The 22,677-nt window shown below is 39.3% G+C and overlaps 1 protein-coding gene across 5 annotated transcripts in view; it reads left to right on the forward strand.

The window, feature by feature from the left end:
• Positions 1 to 22,677, forward strand: part of LOC148309639 (uncharacterized) — a 43,128-nt gene that overhangs the window by 15,087 nt on the left and 5,364 nt on the right. For 3 of the 5 annotated variants that reach the window (XM_088259736.1, XM_088259733.1, XM_088259732.1), the window contains exons 6-24: positions 106 to 228; positions 314 to 385; positions 1,604 to 1,835; positions 2,274 to 2,360; positions 3,062 to 3,190; positions 3,511 to 3,643; positions 5,391 to 5,549; positions 6,525 to 6,718; positions 7,772 to 7,846; positions 7,962 to 8,060; positions 8,584 to 8,655; positions 8,769 to 8,865; positions 9,832 to 10,017; positions 11,120 to 11,179; positions 17,286 to 17,473; positions 18,229 to 18,366; positions 19,270 to 19,362; positions 20,686 to 20,808; positions 21,462 to 21,543. In XM_088259736.1, the coding sequence (XP_088115862.1) occupies positions 106 to 228; positions 314 to 385; positions 1,604 to 1,835; positions 2,274 to 2,360; positions 3,062 to 3,190; positions 3,511 to 3,643; positions 5,391 to 5,549; positions 6,525 to 6,718; positions 7,772 to 7,846; positions 7,962 to 8,060; positions 8,584 to 8,655; positions 8,769 to 8,865; positions 9,832 to 10,017; positions 11,120 to 11,179; positions 17,286 to 17,473; positions 18,229 to 18,366; positions 19,270 to 19,362; positions 20,686 to 20,808; positions 21,462 to 21,543 (2,342 nt within the window). The remainder of the gene's footprint in view (positions 1 to 105; positions 229 to 313; positions 386 to 1,603; positions 1,836 to 2,273; positions 2,361 to 3,061; positions 3,191 to 3,510; positions 3,644 to 5,390; positions 5,550 to 6,524; positions 6,719 to 7,771; positions 7,847 to 7,961; positions 8,061 to 8,583; positions 8,656 to 8,768; positions 8,866 to 9,831; positions 10,018 to 11,119; positions 11,180 to 17,285; positions 17,474 to 18,228; positions 18,367 to 19,269; positions 19,363 to 20,685; positions 20,809 to 21,461; positions 21,544 to 22,677) is intronic. The other 2 variants (XM_088259735.1, XM_088259734.1) reach the window with 2 other exon arrangements.

Raw genomic sequence — 22,677 nt, forward strand, 5'->3', positions numbered from 1 at the left:
CACTATTGGTTACGTTAACTCGTACTCTTCCACAAATTATTCCAAAATACTCCGCACACTTGCGCTCCTTTTTGTGACCAATTAGCTTAATATGGCACTTTTCAGATACGAGCGGCGCTCCTTCGGACGGGACATGTACGGGAACTCGGACAAGTCGCGAAACGACAGGGACAGAATGGACAGAGACAGGGATATCGGAGATTCGCGCTTCTCGGATCGCAGAGACAGGTAAATATGCGTACAGTTTCAGGGGATCGTGACGAGACATCGGCATCGCTTGATTGTAACTAATTTCCTATTCTCTCCTCCACAGAGATGACAACAGGCGAGGCAACAACAACCGCTATGACCGGAGGCGATACGATAAGGATGAAGAACCAGAGTGGTATATATCTTATATATTACTTTTATGTATGTATGTATGAGGAGATGCATGAATGTGGAAGAGGCAAAGAATGCTTGCAAAGACAGAGTGGTGTGGCATTCTATCCTCTCTGTTAGTTAGTTAGTTATTACTTTTATATATTCTTTTTACAAAGTTTTTTGCCGGTGCAAGAAATCGTCACCAACAAGTCGAAACCAGACTGCCCGAACACCGGTCGGGTTAGTCAATTAAAACAAATACATAAATATATTTGGCTCAGACTACGATTTTCCCGAGCAGCACTCGGGTTCATAATTGCAATGCAAACTTCTTGGAATTGGTTAATAAAATATAAATGATTCATTTTGAAAAATGTTATGTGTATGAAATGTCATAACATTTTGTCGAAACGTATGTATGGAGTGTGTTACTGTATGGCTTCAAGACATGGTGCTTATCTGAAAGAGATATGAATAGGTTGAATGCGTTTGAGATGAGGACTTATAGATGAATTCTAGAGATATCTTGGAGAGACCAGATCTCCAACAACGAGGTACTACGAATAATCGAAGATGGAAGGCACCTACTCGCGACTATCTCTAAGAGACGCGCCCAATTGATCGGTCACGTGTTGAGACAGGAGGGTTTCCTGCACCTTGTAATAGAGGGAACGAACGCCACTCCGCGAATATCTTTGCGATTTATTTGACGACATGGGCTGTTCAACGTATGAGGAGCTGAAGAGGGTTTTGCAAAATAGGCTGGAGTGGCAATAGAGGCATTTAAAATGGGTCTCTATCGCAAGATTCTGCGAGTTTTATGGCGTGATCGGGTCACCAACCTAGAGGTCCTACAACGGATGAATACCAATAAGGAACTCCTACCAACCATCAATTAGAGAAAGCTGATGTACTTCGGACACGTCATGAGAAATTAAAAATATTGTCTTCTCCACCTAATCATACAAGGAAAGATTGAGGGGCGAAGAACTCAAGGACGCCGAAGGACATCATGGCTGAAAAACCTACGATAATGGTTTGACAGAAGCACCAAATCTCTGTTCCGAGGTGCAGCATCAAAATTGAAGATAGCCATGATGATCGCCGATCTTCGTTAGAAGTGGCACAGAAAGAAGAAGAAGACAAAGGAGGCATCATTAGTGGCTGCAGACAGATTCACAGTATTGAGATAAAAGAGAGAGTCTATGAAATGAAAATGACATGTGCGTAACCCCTACAGGTACAGCGGGGGTCCGACGTCCCAGCACGACACCATCGAGCTGCGCGGGTTCGACGAGCCTGCCGCGCCCGCGGCAAAGGCGGGAGACGCGGCCAATGCCAGCGTGCCCAACGCAAACTCGGGCGCGTCTGCGTCCGACGCGGCAATGCGCGTGCGACCCACGCGCCGCTCGGCGGGGAGCGGACGGACCCCGAGCGCGGTGGCTGCTAACCAGACCAAGGACCCTCCCCCCGTGAGTTTTACTTACTTTAGTCTACTTTTTGTGTCCAGTATTGAACAAAGGCCTCCCTTTTAGACTTCCACAGTTCTTTGTTGGACGTGACTCTCTTAATGTCACCTTTTTTAATGTCATTGGACCATCTTGTCTGGGCCCTACGTACGCTTCTACATCCCGTTCTAGGCCTCCAGTCAAGCACCTTTTTCGTCCATCGATCCTCAGTCCATCCATCGTCCATCGATGGTGCATAAGGCATTGTATCATATTTGGACATTATTATCTTGGTTGTTTCTTATATGAAGGCAAGGTGATCCAAATAATTAAAAAAAGTATATTGTGAATATCTTCAGGGGTAAAATATTTAATCTAGAATAGTTTTGTATAATTCAAATCAAATGCTTCAGTCCTTGTTTATGTCGAGTTTTAACATCTTTTATTGACCTTTTTTTTTAGAAATTGTCAGATAAATTTGACGAGGAAAGGGAGGCACAAAGGTCCGTCGCGGCGTCTTCTCCAATCCCTGGCAGCGACCGAGCCAAGGTGAACTGTCTCCTACTTATATCTTCCATTGTTTACTTGATATACGGCAAAGTATGACTCGCTAGAGAGCAAATCTAGCGAGTCACCGCTGATTTATTTTAGGACTCAAATCATTTGAAGACACGGGAATGGAAAACAGTATAGGAAGTAGACCCGTCTGGCTTAGGTACTTTAGAGAGTTATCAAATCATTATTTAGAGGGGTGTGAACAAAATTTAAAAAGTCTTGATATTAGACAAATACTACCACGGAGCGGCACAATTAGATAAACAAGGAAAGCTTACGAAAAAATGATTTATTATGTGATAATAATAATATCTTATCCGCACCCCAATGGTACATAGGGCACTGCTTTATATGAACACAGTGTTATCTTGATCGTTTACACACGAAGGAAGGGTGATCAGCCCTCCGCTTCAGGTACCAGTCCAGGGTAATATTGAATAAATATTACAGTGAAAAAATCAGTTATATTTATTTGACCCCCCCTGGGAATCGAACCTGGGACCTCCAGAACGGTAGCCGAGCGTGCTGACCATTACACTACGGAGGCGGACATTATTATGTGATAAAACGTAAAATGTTCTCTGGAATCTGATGTATATTGGACTACAAAAATTATTGCATATATATTTTTTTTAAATCTGTTTTTAAATTCGTACACATGATCATTATTATAAGAAGCAATTGAATTCATACAGGAGAATAACTTCTCATCCAAGGAGGACAATTCTGAAAAACAGAATGACGAGAGCGGAGGTATGTCTTCCGACTTCAACCTGGAAGACTTCCTCAAACTGGACACTGGACTAATTCCTGGACTAATATCGGTGAGTTAAAAATAAAACCCAATATTGTTTGCCGTAGAAAATTGAGTACCGTTGAATGGGGCTACTTGAACTTTGATGTGTTACTTGAGCCCAGTACAAAAAAAGATTTAATTCTGTATTTCGTCTACTATATACTTGAAACGCTTCCGTCCTGTTCACGTCAGCTCGACGGTGTGGCTACATAGCCTACATCTCAAACAAGGCATATTACTATACTTTACTTTACAGACCAGCCTTTGGAATGAATTAATTTTTTTATTTGACTTTTTGTCCGTAATTGTGCTGCGCAAGTCCTCAATGTTTGATGTTTGTTTGTATAGAACGGTGGATCTGACGAGGTCCTATCGGGCGGCAGCAGGTTCAGCCAATGGTTCCGTCGAGAGAGTCCCACTCCCGCGGCCACGGCCCCCAACATGGATGCACCGGAACACCTACTGGCCAACATCATTAACGGTACGTATACTTCTCTAAGCCAGTGGTCGATTAAACAATTGTGTTAAAAAAAAACAACAACATACAATTTTAAAAGTACGAAACTTAACACCTTGCTGGCGGGCAATTTTTTCATCGTCCCCGAGTCTTGACGAATTATTCTAACACTCACCTTATCATTCATTCTTATGATTAGGTTACTTGTATACCAGTGGCGGTCCGTGACTTTTTGTAGAAGGGATGCTGGACATCAAATATTTATACTCGTACTTACTACGTACTAGATATCAAATATGCACATCTAGACGCCATCTTCATAAATCCAAAACTCAATAATTACAGATACAAAATATCATCAATTCATTTTTATTTATTCAAATTATTAAGTTAATCGTAATATTTAATAACAGTTTAACTTCAGTCTTCAAGCTCAAAAGTAAACTGTCAAAGCAACGCGCGCACTAAGAACAATCCAATAGAGTATGTGATTTTGTTCATTATACACATTATGTAGTATTAAAGACGTTTTTTGTACGTCTGATGCTGTCATTAATATCGTATACAAATATGAATGTTGGCTTGCGGGTCTCAGTCACTGCATGCGCGGAAAGAACTCAGGTTCTGACATTGTGCACGCGGTTTACAAATCGCATCCAGTATTGCTTATTTACGTGCTTTTTACGCGTTTCACAGTATTTGAGAATGTATGTGTATTTAGACTCGCCCGCGATCTTTGTAACGTGTTGCTCGTTGTGCGTACGCTGAGACGAGACGATATATGCACATTCTTTTATAATAATATTTTCATGATTTTGTACCAGCGCTGTTTTTGTAAAAAAATAACATAATATAGTCGCTGTAGAAATATCAAAATATTTAAATTGCAGTATTGCTGTTTAAGGATTGAAGTTTAAATCTTTTTACTCTAAAATGCATGGGATGCGGTGCATCCACAGCATGTTTGGAAGGACCGCGCTTGTTTTATACGACCTTTTAATCAAAATTTCAAATAACATGAAAACTGAAGTTTTTGAGGCAAAATCCTATTTTTTATCGTTTTACATGAACAGTTGTGACTTCCAAAAGCAGATTTAAATTTATTTACCAAACCATTAAAATACGGTGTTACCCTCCACATACCGCAACTGACGACTAATATCTCTATTGCTCGTTGAGAAACAAAGAAAACTGCCCAAAGGATGAAGGAAGGAAATGAAAAAACGAGCAACTGAAAAACGGATAGTTTACACTCTTACTAGATCTTAAACTGATGATTATTTAAATAAGGGAGTTTGTTGCCATGATGAAATTATAAAAGAAAACACTTGTTTTTTACCACTTGAGTTATATTTTTATTATAACGACTAGTTTCGGAAGCTACGCATCCATCTTCAGGTCTAAATATAAACTAAAGCATAAATAAATTATCTGTTATTATTAAATTATTTATAGAACAGATAATTTATTTACGCTTTAGTTTATATTTACACTTGAAGATGGAAGCATAGCTTCCTAATCTAGTTGTTATAATAAAAATAAAACTCGAGTGGTAAAAATCAAGTGTTTTTCTTTTATAATTTAATATAAATTACAAATATCAATCAAAATACAAATATTTTTACTAGTTTTTTTTGTAATATTACATTGTACGTCCTTTCGTGTACTTTGATGAAATTGCATCATGGATTGTCACTTTAGTCTATTACAAATAAATAATGTACCGCCAAGTTTTTGCATCGCCCTATTTAAATGAATCATTTATATCCAGAGCCATCGATAAACATCCCGAGTGGGGAGTCTCCGCACCTGTTTGCGCCCATCTCTCCGGCCGCCAGCACCACGCCGGCCACCAACTCCCTTCTGGAGATGCTGCAGCGCGGCCAACAGCAGTCCTCGCAGCATCACTACCACCAGAAACCCGCCATGGGTGAGTGTACCGCCAAAACTATCCACGAAATGGCTGAAACATTACCATCTTTCTATCTTGTCATCCCTTCCTTGGATTCTCTTTATCTTTCTCCTTCTTCTCAACTCCTTACGTATTATCTATCTTGCTTCCTATGCATTTCTTATTATATTCCCTTACTGCAGTCATGTATGTTATGTATTATGTTTGAATTACTACAAGTACTACATATCTGTCTAATAATTTCAACTGCTGAAAAAAGTGTGTTTTAAACCTTGATCGCTCTCATTAGTTTACTTTGAGTCTGTTTTTTAATTAAAAGTGAAATAATTGAGTTTTATTATTATTTACAAAAATACTTCCATTTCATACTATTTCTTTGAGCCTAAGTGGTTCATTATTAGAAATAGGTATCAAATTGTGGTAGAGTGGGTTCGAACCGAGAAAGTCTTACTCAAGAGTCCGCGACACTAACCACGGGTCCACAACCTGATACATTGCTTTGTTGAAAGCTATTGTTTTATAGCTAATTATAACAAGTTCATAAGAAATAAATAAATTACTATATAGAGACCAAGGAGAGTACCACTTACTGCGAAATAGGAAGGTAACATGTGGTCTTCTTCTTCTTCTTTTTGTAGATCCTAGGGATCTGTTTGTGCCTCCGCATGTCGCTCTTGGGATGTTGACTCCCAGCTGTCTTTCCATCTTTTCGGAGGTCTGCCTGGGGGTCTGCATCCTTCAGGGTTGTCTTGGAGGGCGATACGTGGAAGTCTGTCTTCTGACATTCTGTCAGAATGTTCTGTCTTATATGTTCCTTCCAGTATCGCTTTCGTTGTCTTCCCCACCTAACGATATCCTCCGTCTTACACATGCTCCGGATGTCGGTATTTCTTAATTGGTCTCGCTATGTTTTTCCGGTTATGGATCGTCGAGAGTCTTCATCTCGGTAACATGTGGTAATATGGTAAAATGCAATGATATTTTTGCTAACAGAGATGCCGGGCAAGATACACAGTCTGGAGGAGCTAGAGGCGCGGATGCTGGGTAATGTGCAGCAACAGCAGCAGCAACAACAGCAACAGCAGCAGCAACAGCACATGCAGCACCTGCAACAGCAACACCAGCACAGGGTCATGCAGCAACACCAGCCGCCGCACAACGACGACGTCATTTCGTTCAAGAAGATGGTGAGCAATCCACAATATTTTTGGATAAAAAATCTGGACTAATTCCACCCCACTAATTTAGTTTGTCCGCCTCCGTAGTGTAATGGTCAGCATGCTCGGCTACCATTCCGGAGGTCCCGGGTTCGATTCCCGGGGGGTTTAATAAATATAAGAGAATTTCTCACTCTAATATTTATTCAATATTACACTGGACTGGTGGTACCTGAAGTGGAGGGCTGATCACCTTTCCTTCATGTGTAAACGATCGAGATAACACTGCGTTTATATGAAGCAGTGCCCTATGCACCACTGGGGTGCGGTAAGGGTTTTAAATAATAAAAAAAAATAGTTTTGGTAGTTTGAGAATTTTTACTGTTGTTCTTTAGTTCAGTTGGGAAAGCTGGCGTAAGGGTCAGACCTTTTGCTCCCTTGATCTGGTCAATCCATGGTCCCCTACTCCATGCCTCTGTGTCTCTCCGAATCACTATCTTCACTTAGTAATATGGATGAAGATTTGGATAAAAAAAACCTCGTTTGTTTGTAACTTGTAAAATAACGTTGTTATAAAATCACCATATCATATTATAACATAGCAATGTTTATAGGCAGGCGATGAAAGAATCTGTAGTGTGTTGGAATCAATATTTGTTTTGTCGATTGTGACTTTCGTTTAATAATGAGTAGACCAGAGAATTCAAAGACAATATTATTTATTGATTCGGCATTAACTTTGTGGAATGACATGATTATTTTATTAAAATTAAACACTTGAATATACCACTTTATCGAGTTTTATTTTTATTTACGACTAGTTTCGAAAACGACGGATGTTTTCATCTTCTGGCACAAATTAAAACTAATTAATCAATTTAATTAATTGGTTTTAATTTGTACCAGAAGATGAAAACATCTGTCGTTTTCGAAACTAGTCGTAAATAAAAATAAAACTCGATAAAGTGGTATTTTCAAGTGTTTAATTTTAATAAAATTCAGACTACATTGAAAAAGTGAAATTGGATTGAAAAGCATGTACTTTTGCATGTTTTTTTTATTGAGTTTTGTTTGTTTTTATAGATGGCGCAGGCAATGCCCGCTAGTAATGGTCCCCTGCCTTCCAAGTCCCAGCCGCAACCCATGAGCCTACTTCAGGTAACAGAAATGCATTCACTCATTCAATAAATAAAGCATATACATTGGAAACATTTGGCTGAACAATGTACTTCTGTTAATGTACTTGTGTTAAGAACAATGTACTTGTGTGTAGATGCTGAGCAAGTCTCAGCAAGCTGATCAGGCGGCCATGGAGGCACAACATCAGGGTCCTGTATCTCAAGACCTCCTCTTCAAAGTTTTCCAAGCACAGGTACGTAATAATTTTTAAAAAAGTGATGATCGTAATAATTGAATAGATAAAAGGCCGCCGTAGCAAATACTTAAAACTTATTAATGAAAAAATAAAAATACAGGTATGCCATTACATGCCAATTGTGTCAGCTCAAACTTAATACACAGTTCTGGAATTCCCCTTACTTAACAGAAAACTTGTTGCCATATGAATAAATATTACATTTATTTATTTGGGATCCCATAAAAATAAAATAATGTTCTACAAAATAAATATTGCAAAAGGATTTTTTTTTAATATGTGATAGATCAAAAACGCGTCGCAGGTAGCACAAATTTAAACCCGCGGTCCATGCTTTGAAAAGCTCAGATCTAGATTTAACTTAATCTTTTTTGATTTCATCGTTTGTCTTAACTTGTAAAAGTAACCAACTAACTCGGCATTACGTTACCAGTTGCCAGTTGAAAAGCAAGAATAGCAGCGTCATTACAATAAAGTATGATTTATTCCTGGTCGAGTAATAAATGTTTGTTATTCGCAGCAAAATCGTCCGCAAGAGCATCCCAGCAAGATGATGTCAGGCAACGTCAATCATTCCAGTAGGCACTATCAGGTAAGAAGGGTTATCTATTTTGTGCTTATATAATAAACCTACAGATTTGATTTGATTTTCTCTGATCGTGACCATTGAAATGCGTCATTTTAAAGGAATTTCTTTGTTTTCAGATGTCGCCTATTCCAAACGACCTGCAAACCTACATGAATAATTTCCAGCCTTCTCAAGAACTGTTACTCCGGCCAGAAGCGCAGACCATTCTCCACGGTAAAGCCCTCTTTTTTCTTATTAGGAACCAAATCAATGTCTTTCTACAAATTAGGATCCAAAGATGTAACTGGCGCAGTGACTACATATATGACTTTTACCACCAATAAGTATACATAAATCAAATATTTTTTGTCCCATTTTCAAAATAAGCGACGCATATAAAAATGTCAGGCTTGTTATACCTCCCTCTTTCCTTTTAAAAATATTTCATTTAATATATTTTTTAAATAAGTTATTTCTTCGTCTGTTCCTTTATTCCTCATTCTGTTTTATTGAAGTCATTTTTTAAATTCTATAAATGCAGCAAGAACTAAACAGATGTTGGGTAGATTGCAAAACTGGTGTTGTGGGCTCAATTCCCACCAATTTTAACCAAAAAGATTTATTTATTATGGATTTTAGTGATGTATTTCTTGTATTTTTTCTAGAGTATTTGAGACACATTTTACTTGGGATTATATGCGCTGGTAGAATGGTGCCGCTCCACCATCTGACGTAGTATTAACACACTGTTGTCGGGCGGATTTTTCATTGATTTTGTATAACTAATTAGGGTCCTACACTAATCACAAGTAACTGCAAAGCCAATTCCGATTCGCACAATGTTTTTTGGCATCTCTCGCGCTGCCAAAAGTAAGCAAATAGAAAACTTATAAGCGTCTCCCGCTCCCTACTAACAGTATGTAAAAGACACTTTTAAGTACATTAACTATTCTAGTTCTACTTATAAAATACCTATTGTATTCTTGCCAGTGCCCTTTACTATGATCTAAATTATATTGTATACCCACACACAGGCCATGCCTTTGTGGGATCTTTTATTGTATTTTATTCATATTTTCTTGTATTTGAATTTATGTCATGTTTGTCTAATGCAAAAGAATTTAAAATAAAGAAAAAACAAAGGAAAAAATAAGTGTTTCCCGTAAACAATGTGTTAATTGATATTGTTTGTTTGCGAAGGGCTGAAGCAGGGCGACCTGACGGTGCAGCACCTGGTGCAGCAGATGGGCAACCCGGCGCTGCAGGGCCGGCAGCGGGAGATGCTGGCCTCCATCCTCAAGTTGCACGAGCACAGGGGCCTGCCGCCCGCGCACCTCGCCCTGCCCGCCCAGCAGCAGCTGCGCGTCAGCCCCCTGCCCCCCAACGGTGAGACCGGCACACCCGATACAATACTAGCCTTCTTCTTGTGTCCAGTATTGAACAAAAGCCTCCCTCTTGCACAATATAATAATACCCTTTTTTCAATGTGTTTTTTTTTCTTTATTTTAAATTCTTTTGCATTAGATGACATAAATTCAAATACATAAAATATGAATAAAATATTAATATAAATACAAAAAAAGATCCCACAAAGGCATGGCCTGTGTGTGGGTATACAATATAATTTAGGTCATAGTAAAGGGTATAAGGGTATTATAAGTAGAACTAGAATAATAGTGTTAATATAAAATACAAAAAAATACTTGACTATCAGAAAACAATATATATATATTTTTTTTAATAAAATTAAAAACATAAAAAAGATGAAAAAGTAAAAAGTTAGCAAGTACTACAAGAAAAAGGAGCTTAAATCTGTCTCTGCAATAAACAATCTAAGCATAATTTTAAATCTACACAAACTTAGGTAATTAACATCTAACAAATAGTCTTTGTGGAATAAGTTGAACAGTTTTGGTTTCATAATAACTTTTATGTACGGTGAAACCCTGATTTTACATCCCCAGATTTGACATTTCCCCACCAATTGCGTGTAATTATTTCGGTCCCTATGTTTTTTTTTTCATTTATTATTAATCGCATTTAGGTTTTTTCCCCAGTTTACATCGAAAATATGCCATCATTAGATTTTTTTACTCGATCAGTAATGGTTCTTTTTTTTACGTTGTTCGCGATCATCGTTTACATGCAGTTTTTGCTTATTTTATTTGTTAAGTCATAACATTTTTTTACAAAAAAAGATAATTTAAAATGTTCCCCAATTTATATACTCTCTCCATTAATGTTTTGGTATGCAAAAAACCCTTCTACATGATTTTCACAAAAAATAAATAAAATTGAAATGTTTTTTTTTCAATACCTCCCATTTTACATTTTCCCTCCATTCAAGTAATTTTTTCAGTCCCTTAAAAAACGTAAGGGGTTTCACTGTATTTGATTTATAAAAATCATTTAACCTACTCACTTCTTAATTGTTAACGACATTCGCTCTTTCTAAACAAAGATTTTTTCCTTCTTTGATTTCATGCAGCTTTTTGTGTTTCACCCATAATGGCCACAAGTCCAAATACTTTAGGCGTACACCATTCAGGTAAATTATTTAAATAATTGTATATTTATCTGTGCTATAATATTTTAAGGGATGGGCTTTGCCAAAACAACATGTTGCAAGTTCTACGGGGTCGATGTTGTCACATTTGTTAACATTCTGGGCGAGTGTGGCACTCTGCCACAAAAAGAGCATCTCACTCGCCACCGTTTATCCGAGACCTAGTTACAATAAATGTATACAGTGTGGACGCAGTGGCATTGTGAGACTTTTGTGGCATTGACTCTCAACTAGAACATGATTAAGAATGAGTTATGTTTGGTAGACAATAATTGTTGGATCATTGTCTTTAAATAATTGGTAGAAAATTAAGATAATTTTTAAAGTTATTCAAACCACTGTATCAATAATTGTACTTTTGTCATGGTATATTATCTCTGAATTCATAAAATAAAACAAATTCTATTGGAAAAAATCGTCTACAACAAAATATCGGAGTTTTACCTACCATTAAAACTCTTATTATGTTTCTATTGATTTCTGGAGTCCATCATGAGAGAAGCGTTCATTTTCTTTTCCGTTATCGCGGTTTCTACTGTCTATTCCTGGGTCAGTGTCCTACTCTATGGTCGCTTTGTCCGTTTCCGCTGATTTGGTATCCGGTCATCCATGGATTTGGGTTGTTCATAAAGCTCATGATGCACCAGGTAGGTCTTACCTGGACTCCAGAAATCAATAGAAACATAATAAGAGTTTTAATGGTAGGTAAAACTCCGATATTATGTGTTCTGAATTGATTTCTGGAGTCCATCATGAGAGATCTGTCTGTTATCTCCTGGTGACCGGGTGATGCCTTTATTTGATGTTAACTGGTTGAAACAGGCTTGCTAGAGAGGAGTCTTTTGAGACGGTGTGATTAAGCAACTCTCTTTGGTAATATTTCCTGAAGGTATTTTCACTTTTCCAATTTCCTCTCTCTAAGATATTATCAATTGGGTAGTTTTCTAACCAATTGAGGGATGCGACCGCTGAGCGTGTACTGCCGGGGGTAGCTTCCACTCCTGCCATTTTCAGCGTGCTCTTTACCCATCCTCCTATTATGGTTCTTGTAGCCGCTTTTACGGGGCCCCTCGTACTTATAAATAGGTTATTAAGGTTATCCACTTCCGACCTTCGATCCTTGGACAATTCTACTAGTTTTCTTGTCCAAAAGACTGGGTTTATATTAAGCTCCGGTGATTCTAAAAGTTTCCAGCTGGATTGCTGGTGTAACCGGGTGTCAGTCTTTGATCCAAAAGACGGATGTAATATAATAGAAGTGCCTTCATCCTGCAGGTTTCCATCCGAGATGTTTAGTAACGTCAGGTCGTGTACTCTTCGTCCTGACGAGAGCAGCAATAGTGTTGCCACTCTACACGATATCTCGTATAAGGAGTTTAGTTTAGGGCTATTTTTACAGAGCCAATCTTTAACAATCTGTGGATTCCAGATTGGAGATTTTGGAAGAGTAGGCTTTGCCATGGCTATTGCTTTAAGGGTATGTTTTACCAAAAAATTAGAGCTGAGACTTTCCTCAGCTGTTGGGTTACAGAATGTTGCTATCGCTGACTTATGTACTAGTATAGTATTGTATGACAATTTCTCTTCGATAAACAACTGCGCCAGGTATCTGGCCACCTGGTTTGCAGACGGTTTGTTAGGATGGAAATTGTTATTTGATGCCCAGCGGCACCATCTATCCCAAGCTGGCTTGTAGGTATTTAGCGTCGAAGCTCGCCACCCTGATAGAAGCAAATTCTTTTCCTCAGGATTCCATCTACTCAAAACGCCGTCCCACCCCCAATTTTCCAAACTTCTATTTCCAGTTCTTGGATTTTGGGCGGAGGTTTGCCGGTGGATGTGTCGATTAGTACCGATTCCAGGTTTGCTATTTTGAGTGGTGGCGCTAATGATCGGCGTATTAGGTCTGGTCGCCAGAACGCCCTCGGCCACCTTGGGACTGCGAGAAGGTATGTTCCGGTCGCCTTGTTCAGGTGTGCTAGGATTCTTGGTATTAAATTTGGCGGAGGAAATATCCAGGCCAGATTGAAGTCCCAACATTGACTGAAAGCGTTTTGAAAGATTGCGCACGAGTCCGTGCAATCTCTTGACACGTATGTCGAAGTCACGTGTGCCGTTACGGAAGCAAATAGGTCTATATCGGGTTGCCCGAAGAGATTGAAAATCGGTTGGGTTGCTGCCGGTAAAAGGTGCCACTCCGGAGGTGTTTTTCCCCGAGATAGGTGATCCGCGTCTCCGTTGTATTTTCCGGGAAGAAACTGAGCTGTCAACGAGATATCCCACTTGTCTGCAAGGATCAGGAGGTCTTGGGTCAGATTTAAAAGTGTTAAGGATCTGGTGCCCCCTTCCTTGGAGATATACGCAACCACTGATTTGTTGTCCGATTGCACTAAGACTTCTGAACCGGAGAGGTTGTGAGCTGAGTGTTGAAGGGTTGCAAGCACTGCGAACAACTCTTTTCGGTTTGAATGCCACTTTTTCTGTTGGACGGTCCACTGACCTGATAAGGTTAAATCGTCTAAAGTTGCTCCCCAAGCCAGGTCTGAGGCATCTGTTGTCAGGAAATGACTGAACATTTCCTTGTGAATGGTGCTTGACGAGTTCAAGTTCTCTAACCACCATTCCACCTCCTGCAAGCACTCCTCGGTCATTGGAACTAATCTTCTGGGTGGAAGTTGCTTCAGCGGTTTGCTCGCTATCTGCAATTGTCGGCAGTGCAGCCGTCCTCTTCTCACCACGAAGTTGGCAAAGTTTAACCTTCCCAGGAGACTTTCCGCTTGCTTTCGTGACCATCGGCGAGAAGACAGTATCGCTCGAAGTGATTGGTGGAATGCCGCACACTTCCGTTCTGACAGGGACTTGCGATTGTTGCGCATGTCCCATACGACCCCCAGGTATTCGCACTTTTGTGTTGGGGAGAGCACTGACTTTTGGAAATTTACATTCCATCCCAGATATTGTAGAGTGTTTACTGCTAGCCGCGTTTGTCGGCCTAGATCTTCCTTGGATTGGCTCGCAAGGAGGAAGTCGTCGAGATACACGATTGTCCGTATACCTTTCTGACGCAGTAACTCGGCTACCCAATTTGTAAGGGTCGCGAACATTCTGGGAGCAGATGAAAGGCCAAAGGGCAGACTTGTCATCTGAAGCAAGTTTCCTCGGTAGACCAAGCGCAAGAATCTCCGATGCTTTGATGCGATCGGGAGATGGTAGTATGCTTGTGAGAGGTCTATCTTTGTCAACCAATCGTTTGGTTGCAAAAATTCCGGAACCTTGCAGTGGCTTATGAGTTTGAATGGAGCAGGGTTTAAAAACAGGTTTAGGGACTTCAAGTTGAAGATTACCCGTGAGGAGCCGTCCGATTTTGGTGTTAGGAACATTTTTGATAAGAAGCTGGGAGTGAGATCCGCGGCTTCCAGAACACCGCTCTCGGTGAGTTCCTTTATTTGGGAGTCCATCTCGGCAGAAGGGGGTGTGCTGAAGTGATTTAAAGTATTCTTGTGTGGCATTATCAAAGGAGGTTTTGACACAAATGGTATTCGTGTCCCCCTTATCATTTTTAGCATAAATGCTGGTGCTCCCAGTGTCGCCCATGCTGCCTGGAATAACTTTAAGCATCCCCCGCGAAATGGATTCCTTCTGGCGTCAATTTCGAGTGTGCCTTCCTCTAAACTTTCCTTTTGAACTACCAGAAGTAGACTTGCCTCCCCCTTTTTTCTTGGTGGAAAATTTGCTGGGGCCAGCTTCTCCTCTGGGAGGACCGTTATTTTTGTTAGCGAGAGGCCTTCGCTGTTCACGAAAAAACTGGTTATCTGGCTTTTTTCTGGTAGGAACCTGGGGTCTTGATAAAGGATGGGTTGTTGCAGGTTTTATCGTAAGCTTGTCAGAGGTACCTACCCTAGAGAGGAAGGCCGTCAGATTCCCCTTTTCAAAGAGATATTCTGAGCAAGGAGGGATTTTGCAAAGTCCCTCTCTGACATGCTCGTCTCTGACTTCCCCGAGGATGGATTTTCTGCGGAATTGTACCGCCTCTGTGCGCCTGCCACATACCATCTGAAGAATATCTTCGGAAACCTTCTGGTATGCGGAGTCAGGAGCAAACAAAACTTTTACTTTATCGAATACGTTTCTTTTATTAAGAATTGTGTTCTTATCAGCGGCCCAATTGACCAGTTCTTGGAGCCCTGATTGAAACTCCTCTTTTTGTATGAGGAGGGCATGAGATAGAGCGGCGAAAGACCTTTCCAGCGAAGCCTGGGCAGGGGAGCTGACATCGCAGCGTCTGAGCTCGTCGTTGACTTTCAATTCAACAAACGATGGCTCTGCCAGAAATTTCTTCTGGACATCAGCATATCGCACGCCTGCCCAGTTTTCACTACCAAAGTGTTGCAGCTTTTCTAAGGCTCGAATCCTGATGGGATTTGCTGTTGGATGGATAGGTTCCTTGACTACTGTGCTGGGTTCCTGGAAATCCAGCTGCAGCTCTTCTTGGATATCCTGAGGATCCTCGTGTTCCTCTAGTCCAGGAGGCTGCTGTAGAAAACCGTCGTCGTCTTCTTGCGATCCCGAGTCTACGGGAGAAGTGTCGCCTGGCGCCGCGACCTTAGCCCCGGTTTGACTTTGGAACACGGCGTCAGTCAAAAGTCCTATCTGCTGAACTAGATAGTCTATCCGTGGGTCCATTAACACTTTAAGGCGCTTTTGCTGACGCGGTTCAGGAGACTCTGAATCTGACGATAAAACGGATGGATCGCGGGATCTTTTTCGAGATTCACTGCGCTGAGAAGGCCCAGCTACCGGCGATAATGGCGAAACATTTTCTGTATCACTCATTTTCTATAAAGATCGGTGTTTTCGGACAGATGTGAAAATTTATATGAAATTAGGCACAAAGCATAAAGTTCTATAAAAATTTAATTAACTATCCGTCGCCCTTGAAAATCTTGACTCGCACGATGTTTGTAAACAACAAACACGTGTTTCAAGATGGCGTCGTTTTGTTTATAAAATATTCGAAATGAAAAGTTTTTTCGGTAAATGCGCGACAATGCCGTTTGGATTGAAGCGAAAGTTTATAATACGAGCACTTCTTTAGTTTTGTTTTTATAGAAGACGAGACACTTAATAATAATAAGATTCACACACTTCTCACGGTGTTTGTAAACAATTACCGCGCACTCAAAATGGCGGCGGCGTCTCGCAATCAAAATAAACACGATAATTATCCGTTATACACAAGAACTTGACGTTTTAATGACGTAAATTAAAAGAACTAAATATGTTTTCAAAGTTTATAACACTATCTACGATATACTGCCCAGGAATGAATACGATTTTTTCGAATTGATCGGACAAAATCAACGAACGTCGTTACACGATGGGAAAATGACGCTTTATGAACAACCCAAATCCATGGATGACCGGATACCAAATCAGCGGAAACGGACAAAGCGACCATAGAGTAGGACACTGACCCAGGAATAGACAGTAGAAACCGCGATAACGGAAAAGAAAATGAACGCTTCTCTCATGATGGACTCCAGAAATCAATTCAGAACACATAATAATCGTATGGAATAATGACATAATTGGGATCTAGATGTAGAAATTGACTCGTAACTTTTAACCATGATTTAAATGGAATGAGTAGGTATATATTTTTTACCAGATAGGGTTAAAAAATAAAATAAATAATTGCATATACTTTATTTTGTATATTAAAAGCATTGTTAACTTTGTAGTATGGATTACCTAATAACACTCCCTATCTTCATCATTCACTTTTAAAGTGGTGTTACACAAAGTGAACTACATAAGACCGGTTCTTAAACCGTTAAAGCAAAATTTTATTATAAATTATATTGCTTAAACGTCACTTAAAGTTGTACATAACATTATCCTTAGATCACAATGCTCATTCAAAAATGATGACAATTTTCATTTAAATGAATGTCTCAAGATTAGGAAAATGTGGCTGCCGGGATATACCAACAGATGCAAGAATGTGCAAAACTTTTGCAGATAGCTCTCCTTACGTAGAGTTTTTGAGATTTTTTTATATGAGATGAAAATGAATGGTTGTGTCCAGCCATTCCGTCGCGGATCCCGTCCCCGCGGGAGCTGCAGCAGCACACGCAGAGCATCATGCAGGGGGCGCTCATCAAGAAGAAGCTGGAGGAGCAGCGGGAGAACTACCGGCGGCGCCAGGAGCAGCAGCTCGCCGCCGCCAGTCCCACCAAGCACCAGCTCTCCGTCACCTCCTTCACGCCCACCGCGGTAATTTTATTTCACTTCTTAAAGACTAAATATCAAATCAATCGGGTAGAAATTATTTCTCCTACTCCTTCTACCCCTTACCAGATATGGCCGCATCGTCCGAGACTTCATTGCTCAAAACTGCTGACAATGGAATTTATGTAACCAGAAGCATTGACCAGCCCGTTGAGTCTGAGCAAAATAACGAGTGTTTTTGCCTAGAATTTTCACTCATGAATTACATGAAATTATAGTAACTTTAAACATAAAGAGTAAATCCACTCACGAGTAGGCATAGGCTATGAAACTTATAAAGTTGAAGCCTGAGTAGGGATATGATAAGCGGTGTTGCATAAGCCGTAGCTAGATTTCACTAGTCACTTGGACGTTAGGTAATTAAAAAAAAAAAACATTCTGAGCAAAAGTAATACTCAAACATCACAAGCAAAACTGTCCATTAACTTTCTTCTTCTTCTTCTAACCCATATCTGCACCCAATGGTGTATAGGGCACTGCATCATATTGACACAGTGTTATCTTGATTGTTACTTACACAAAAGCAAGGTCATCACTCCTGCGCTTCAAGGACCGGTCAAGGGTAATATTAAATAAATATTAAGGGTATAAAATCACAGATATTTATTTTCTCCCCCTCCCTGGGAATCAAAACCTCCAGCACGGTAGCTAACCGCGCTAACCATTACACCTCGGAAGCAGATTTCAGGCCAGGTCGATACAGTAATATAAGTGTAACTAATAATGCATCGCATTGGCAGGTTCTGCGCAAGATGATGGCAGAAAAGGAGCCGGAGCCGATGGGGCCCAGCGGTTCCAAGGCTTCCGGGTGGGGGGCCCCGCCCACGCACATCCTGCCGCAGCCCGTAGCCCCCAAGCATGGCAGGCCGATTGTCAAGGTACACCCGCACTCGCAATTACTAACTGGCTGATGAGAAGAGACTACAGTTGATACCCAACTCAAGTTTTGCATCAAAAAAAGGAAACCGCAGTGAAAATAATAATAAATATATATCAAATATGTGTATAATTATAAAATATATAAAATTAAATACTGATTTTTAGAGTCTACCACATTGTATTTTATTATTAAAAGCACATAAATAAAATTTGTTTTAAACTACTGTGAAGATTAAATTGACTGAAGGTCCTTATGTAGCTAATAGTTATAACATGTGCAGTAATAATTATGGGAGAAAACAACGGCTATGTAAGGACCCTCGGTCCATTTAATCTTCACTGTAGTTTGAAAATGCCATCACATGGCGAAACAATTGTCACAAATGTTATTTTTATGTGTTTTCAATAATTAAATACAATATAATAGACTTTAGAAATCAGTGTTTGATTTTAATATGTAATATATAAATTGAAATGGAGTTGAGTTGAGAGTGAATATTGAAAGCATTTACTTTGTGGATCATATTGATATATTATTTTGAGAAATAAAAATACTTTGTTTTTTGATCCACTCACATTTTTACTAACAACCAACTAGTTTCGGCAACAACCTGTTGCCCTCTTCAGGGTTTTATTCAGTCATAAAATAAACCTTGAAGAGGGCAACAGGTTGTTGCCGAAACTAGTTGGTTGTTAATAAAAATGTGAGTGGATCAAAGAACAAAGTATTTTTATTTCTCAAATAATATAAAATGGCGTTCTACAAATTAAACACCAAATCTATAAATAGAACAATAATAGCCTCTTCCACTTTATCTTCTTGTTTCATTGCATTTCATCCCTTAGGAATGATTTAGTTGTATGATTTTTAGATAGTATTTTAATAATAATTGACTTTATAGCAGGGTAATGGCAGCGGTATGGGTGTACCCGGAGGCTACCAACCCCCTCCTGCTGACTTCCCCCCTCAGCAGTTTGTCAACCACCATTCCCAGGTAATCAATAGTTAACTGGGAAAAAAGTAACTCTGGGACTCGGACCTTGGGATGTCGAGTCAGCTACTCGAACGATTGAGCTTAGCAATCTAACCTTCATTGAGAAATCATTCTGTTTTTAATGTAATTACTTTGTGACTTTTGTATTTTTGACTAAATTATGACGATTATCTTTTATTTAATCCGATACATTAATCTTTCACTTTGCCCATAGATGGGAGTCAAACTTTTACTTGTTCAATCTGTGAATAACACACTGATTTAAAATCCTAAACATGTGAATTTTTTATTTTATTTTATTTCTTTATTTGAAATTCTTTTGCATTACACGACACAAATTCAAATACAAAAAAATATGAATAAAATAAAATATGAATACAAAAAAAGATCCCACAAAGGCATGGCCTGTGTGTGGTTATACAATATAATTTAGGTCAATATAATTGATAAACTATTTTTTAATAGAAGAAATTATTACAACAGTATGAAATAACGTATAAATAATCTCAGATTAAAGTAATGGCCTACTCGTTCCTGAGTCGGAGTCTCGCAAGAATGTGTTATTCGCAGATGAATATGATGAAATGCATTATTTTTCCATCTTTTGTTTCTTTCTGTAATCATAAGATATTTTAAAAGATAGAATTGTTTGTGTGCCTCGCTTGCTGTGCTTGTCTGTGATGTGTCTATAGTTTTTACTTGTCTAAGTGACGCTATTGAGACGACAACCTAGCGGGGGTTGATAAGTTGTTTTTAGTTGCAGAACATTGTACCATAGAACGGAGCTACTTGAACTTTGATGTGTTAATTGAGCCCAGTGCAAAAAAATATTTAGATCTGTATTTGGTCAATTGTCCGCCTCCGTAGTGTAATGGTCAGCACGCTCGGCTACCGTTCTGGAGGTCCCGGGTTCGATTCCCAAGGGGGGTAAAATAAATATAAGCGATTTTTTCACTGTAATATTTATTCAATATTACCATGGACTGGTACCTGAAGCGGAGGGCTGATCACCTTTCCTTGATGTGTAAACGATCAAGATAACACTGCGTTAATATGACACTGCCCTATGCACCATTGGGGTGCGGATAAGGGTTTTATTATTATTATTATTATTTGGTCAATAATGAACGTATCAACATGATTCATTGTTTCCCTGACGGGTAACACTTCGTTCATTATTGTAGACCAAATACAGATTTAAATTTTTTTTTGTACTGGGCTCAAGTAACACATCAAAGTTCAAGTAGCCCCGTTCTACGGTATATATTTGAGAATTGAATCCCCTCCGTGGCTTGATTTTTCATTTAAATTAATTTGAAACAGCAACAGTACATGCAGAATATACAGCTGCAGCAGATGGCCCGCAACAAGTTGGTCCAATCTCAGCAGCACCACCAGTTTGGGCCCAACCTGCTCATGCAGAGGCCCCCTCTCCAGATGCAGCAGGTAGCCTCACCTCTCCTTATCTAACCTCACCTCACCTTACCGGCCTTGCGCGTACTTTGATCGCATCCACGCTAACTTATCTTTGCTTAGCTTAACTCCATATTACTTTAGTGTTGTGTATTTTTACCTTTTACTACTCAACCTAGATCTAACAGGCGCCGTGGCGTAGTTGGGTAGACACTCGACTTCGAAACTGGCGTCTCGGGTTCGATTCCCGCCAATTGCTTTTTTTTAAATATATATTTTTTGTGTTTGTAGTAGATAAAAATATATGAACCTAATCAAAACATTGTACTCAAGAAACTGCAGACTTGCTTACGTAATCAAACTTTGAGCACCGTGATGCCTTCTTCCTTCAAGCAATTTTCTATTATGTATCACGTACATCTGCGAATGTATATATTAGATTTTACGGTGTATGTAGTACACAGTTTAATATATAGTAAATAAAAAAAATGTTAAGAGCCTTTGAGATGATATTTTATAAAAATTGCGCTTTATAAATTAACCAAATAATATATTAGTTATTATCATATGTTATGTTTTAAATAAATATTTTAAATGTTTTTATTGACTATCTTTACCATTAATTTACATGCTTAATATGTGCGGAGGCTTCATATTAATATGACCATGTGTTGTTTGTTTCCCAGGTCAATAATAATGGCGGTCCCATGGGCGGAGGCGCAGGCGCCAGTTTCCATCAGCTATTCTCCCACCATAGAAACCACAATGGTCAGTAATCGTTTATATCCTTCCTATCTTAACCTGTCAACCGGGCGGGACGCATAAATACGTCCAACGCAAACAATATCGGGTACGGGAAGGACATATGAATACGTCCTTGAAATATATGTTTATTATATAATATATATATATGGACGTATATTTATCGAACAACAAAGGTATTAGCCATCCATACATGTCTCGACGTGAATCAGTATTCGGGCCCGTTACAAGTTGCGCAATTGGACAGCGGACCGCCCGGTTAACAGGTTAAGGCAATTGCGTAGAGTTGCCTCAGACCTGGACATATTTTTGTACACAAATATGTACAGTAGAACCTCTCATAACGAGCATAATTCGTTCCGGAATCTTACTTGTCGAGTGAAACATTTTTTGTTTTGACTGGCGCGGAAGTCCCGGCTCCTAAGTGAATGTTGTGAAAAGGGACTTACCCTTTCTCTGTAACTCATGTGAGACTCAATAACTCTCTCGTTAAGAGAGCAACTTTTTCACATTTTTTTTTACTTGTTATGCGAATTACTCGTTACGAGAGGTTCCACTGTACAGGATGTAACCCCTAGGAGCGGGTTACATGCTGTATCGAATGAATGATGAATGTTACGGATGATGGGTCATAAGCCCTGTAAATTACCCGAGATTTTTGTTATTCCTTCTCACAAAGTTCTTTATCTCTGTTGACATTTGTTGATCGTTTAACCCTTCAAGTGGTACTGGGATAACAGTTTCCCACCATGCCTATCCCACCATATATGTATCTTTGGGAAACAATTTCCCCAGAAAATTTAAATTATATATGATGCTTGTGCTGCCACCTTTGGGATGTCAGCAGTTCTTATCTGCTGATTTACTGCCAAAAAAAATTTTACAACTTGAACCATAAAATTTTTTTGTATTTAAAAATAGTTCCCAGACTTCTATCACTTAAAGGGTCAAGCGGTTAATTGCACTTTTAAATCAAATTGTTGTGACCGGGTGTAATTTATTTTTGGGATTATCATATTCTGACTTTGAAATGAGGCCAGCGCAGAAAGTAAAAATACCCTTGTCCTTAAGCATTAATCGACCGAACAGGTAGAAATACCTTTCCTATCCGATTTATGTTAAGTAGGAAAAATACTTTCT

The sequence above is a fragment of the Brachycentrus maculatus genome, unplaced genomic scaffold (assembly GCF_059751285.1).
Source record: "Brachycentrus maculatus isolate JH-2025_06_01 unplaced genomic scaffold, ASM5975128v1 h1tg000119l, whole genome shotgun sequence".
NCBI classification, from domain to species: domain Eukaryota; kingdom Metazoa; phylum Arthropoda; class Insecta; order Trichoptera; family Brachycentridae; genus Brachycentrus; species Brachycentrus maculatus.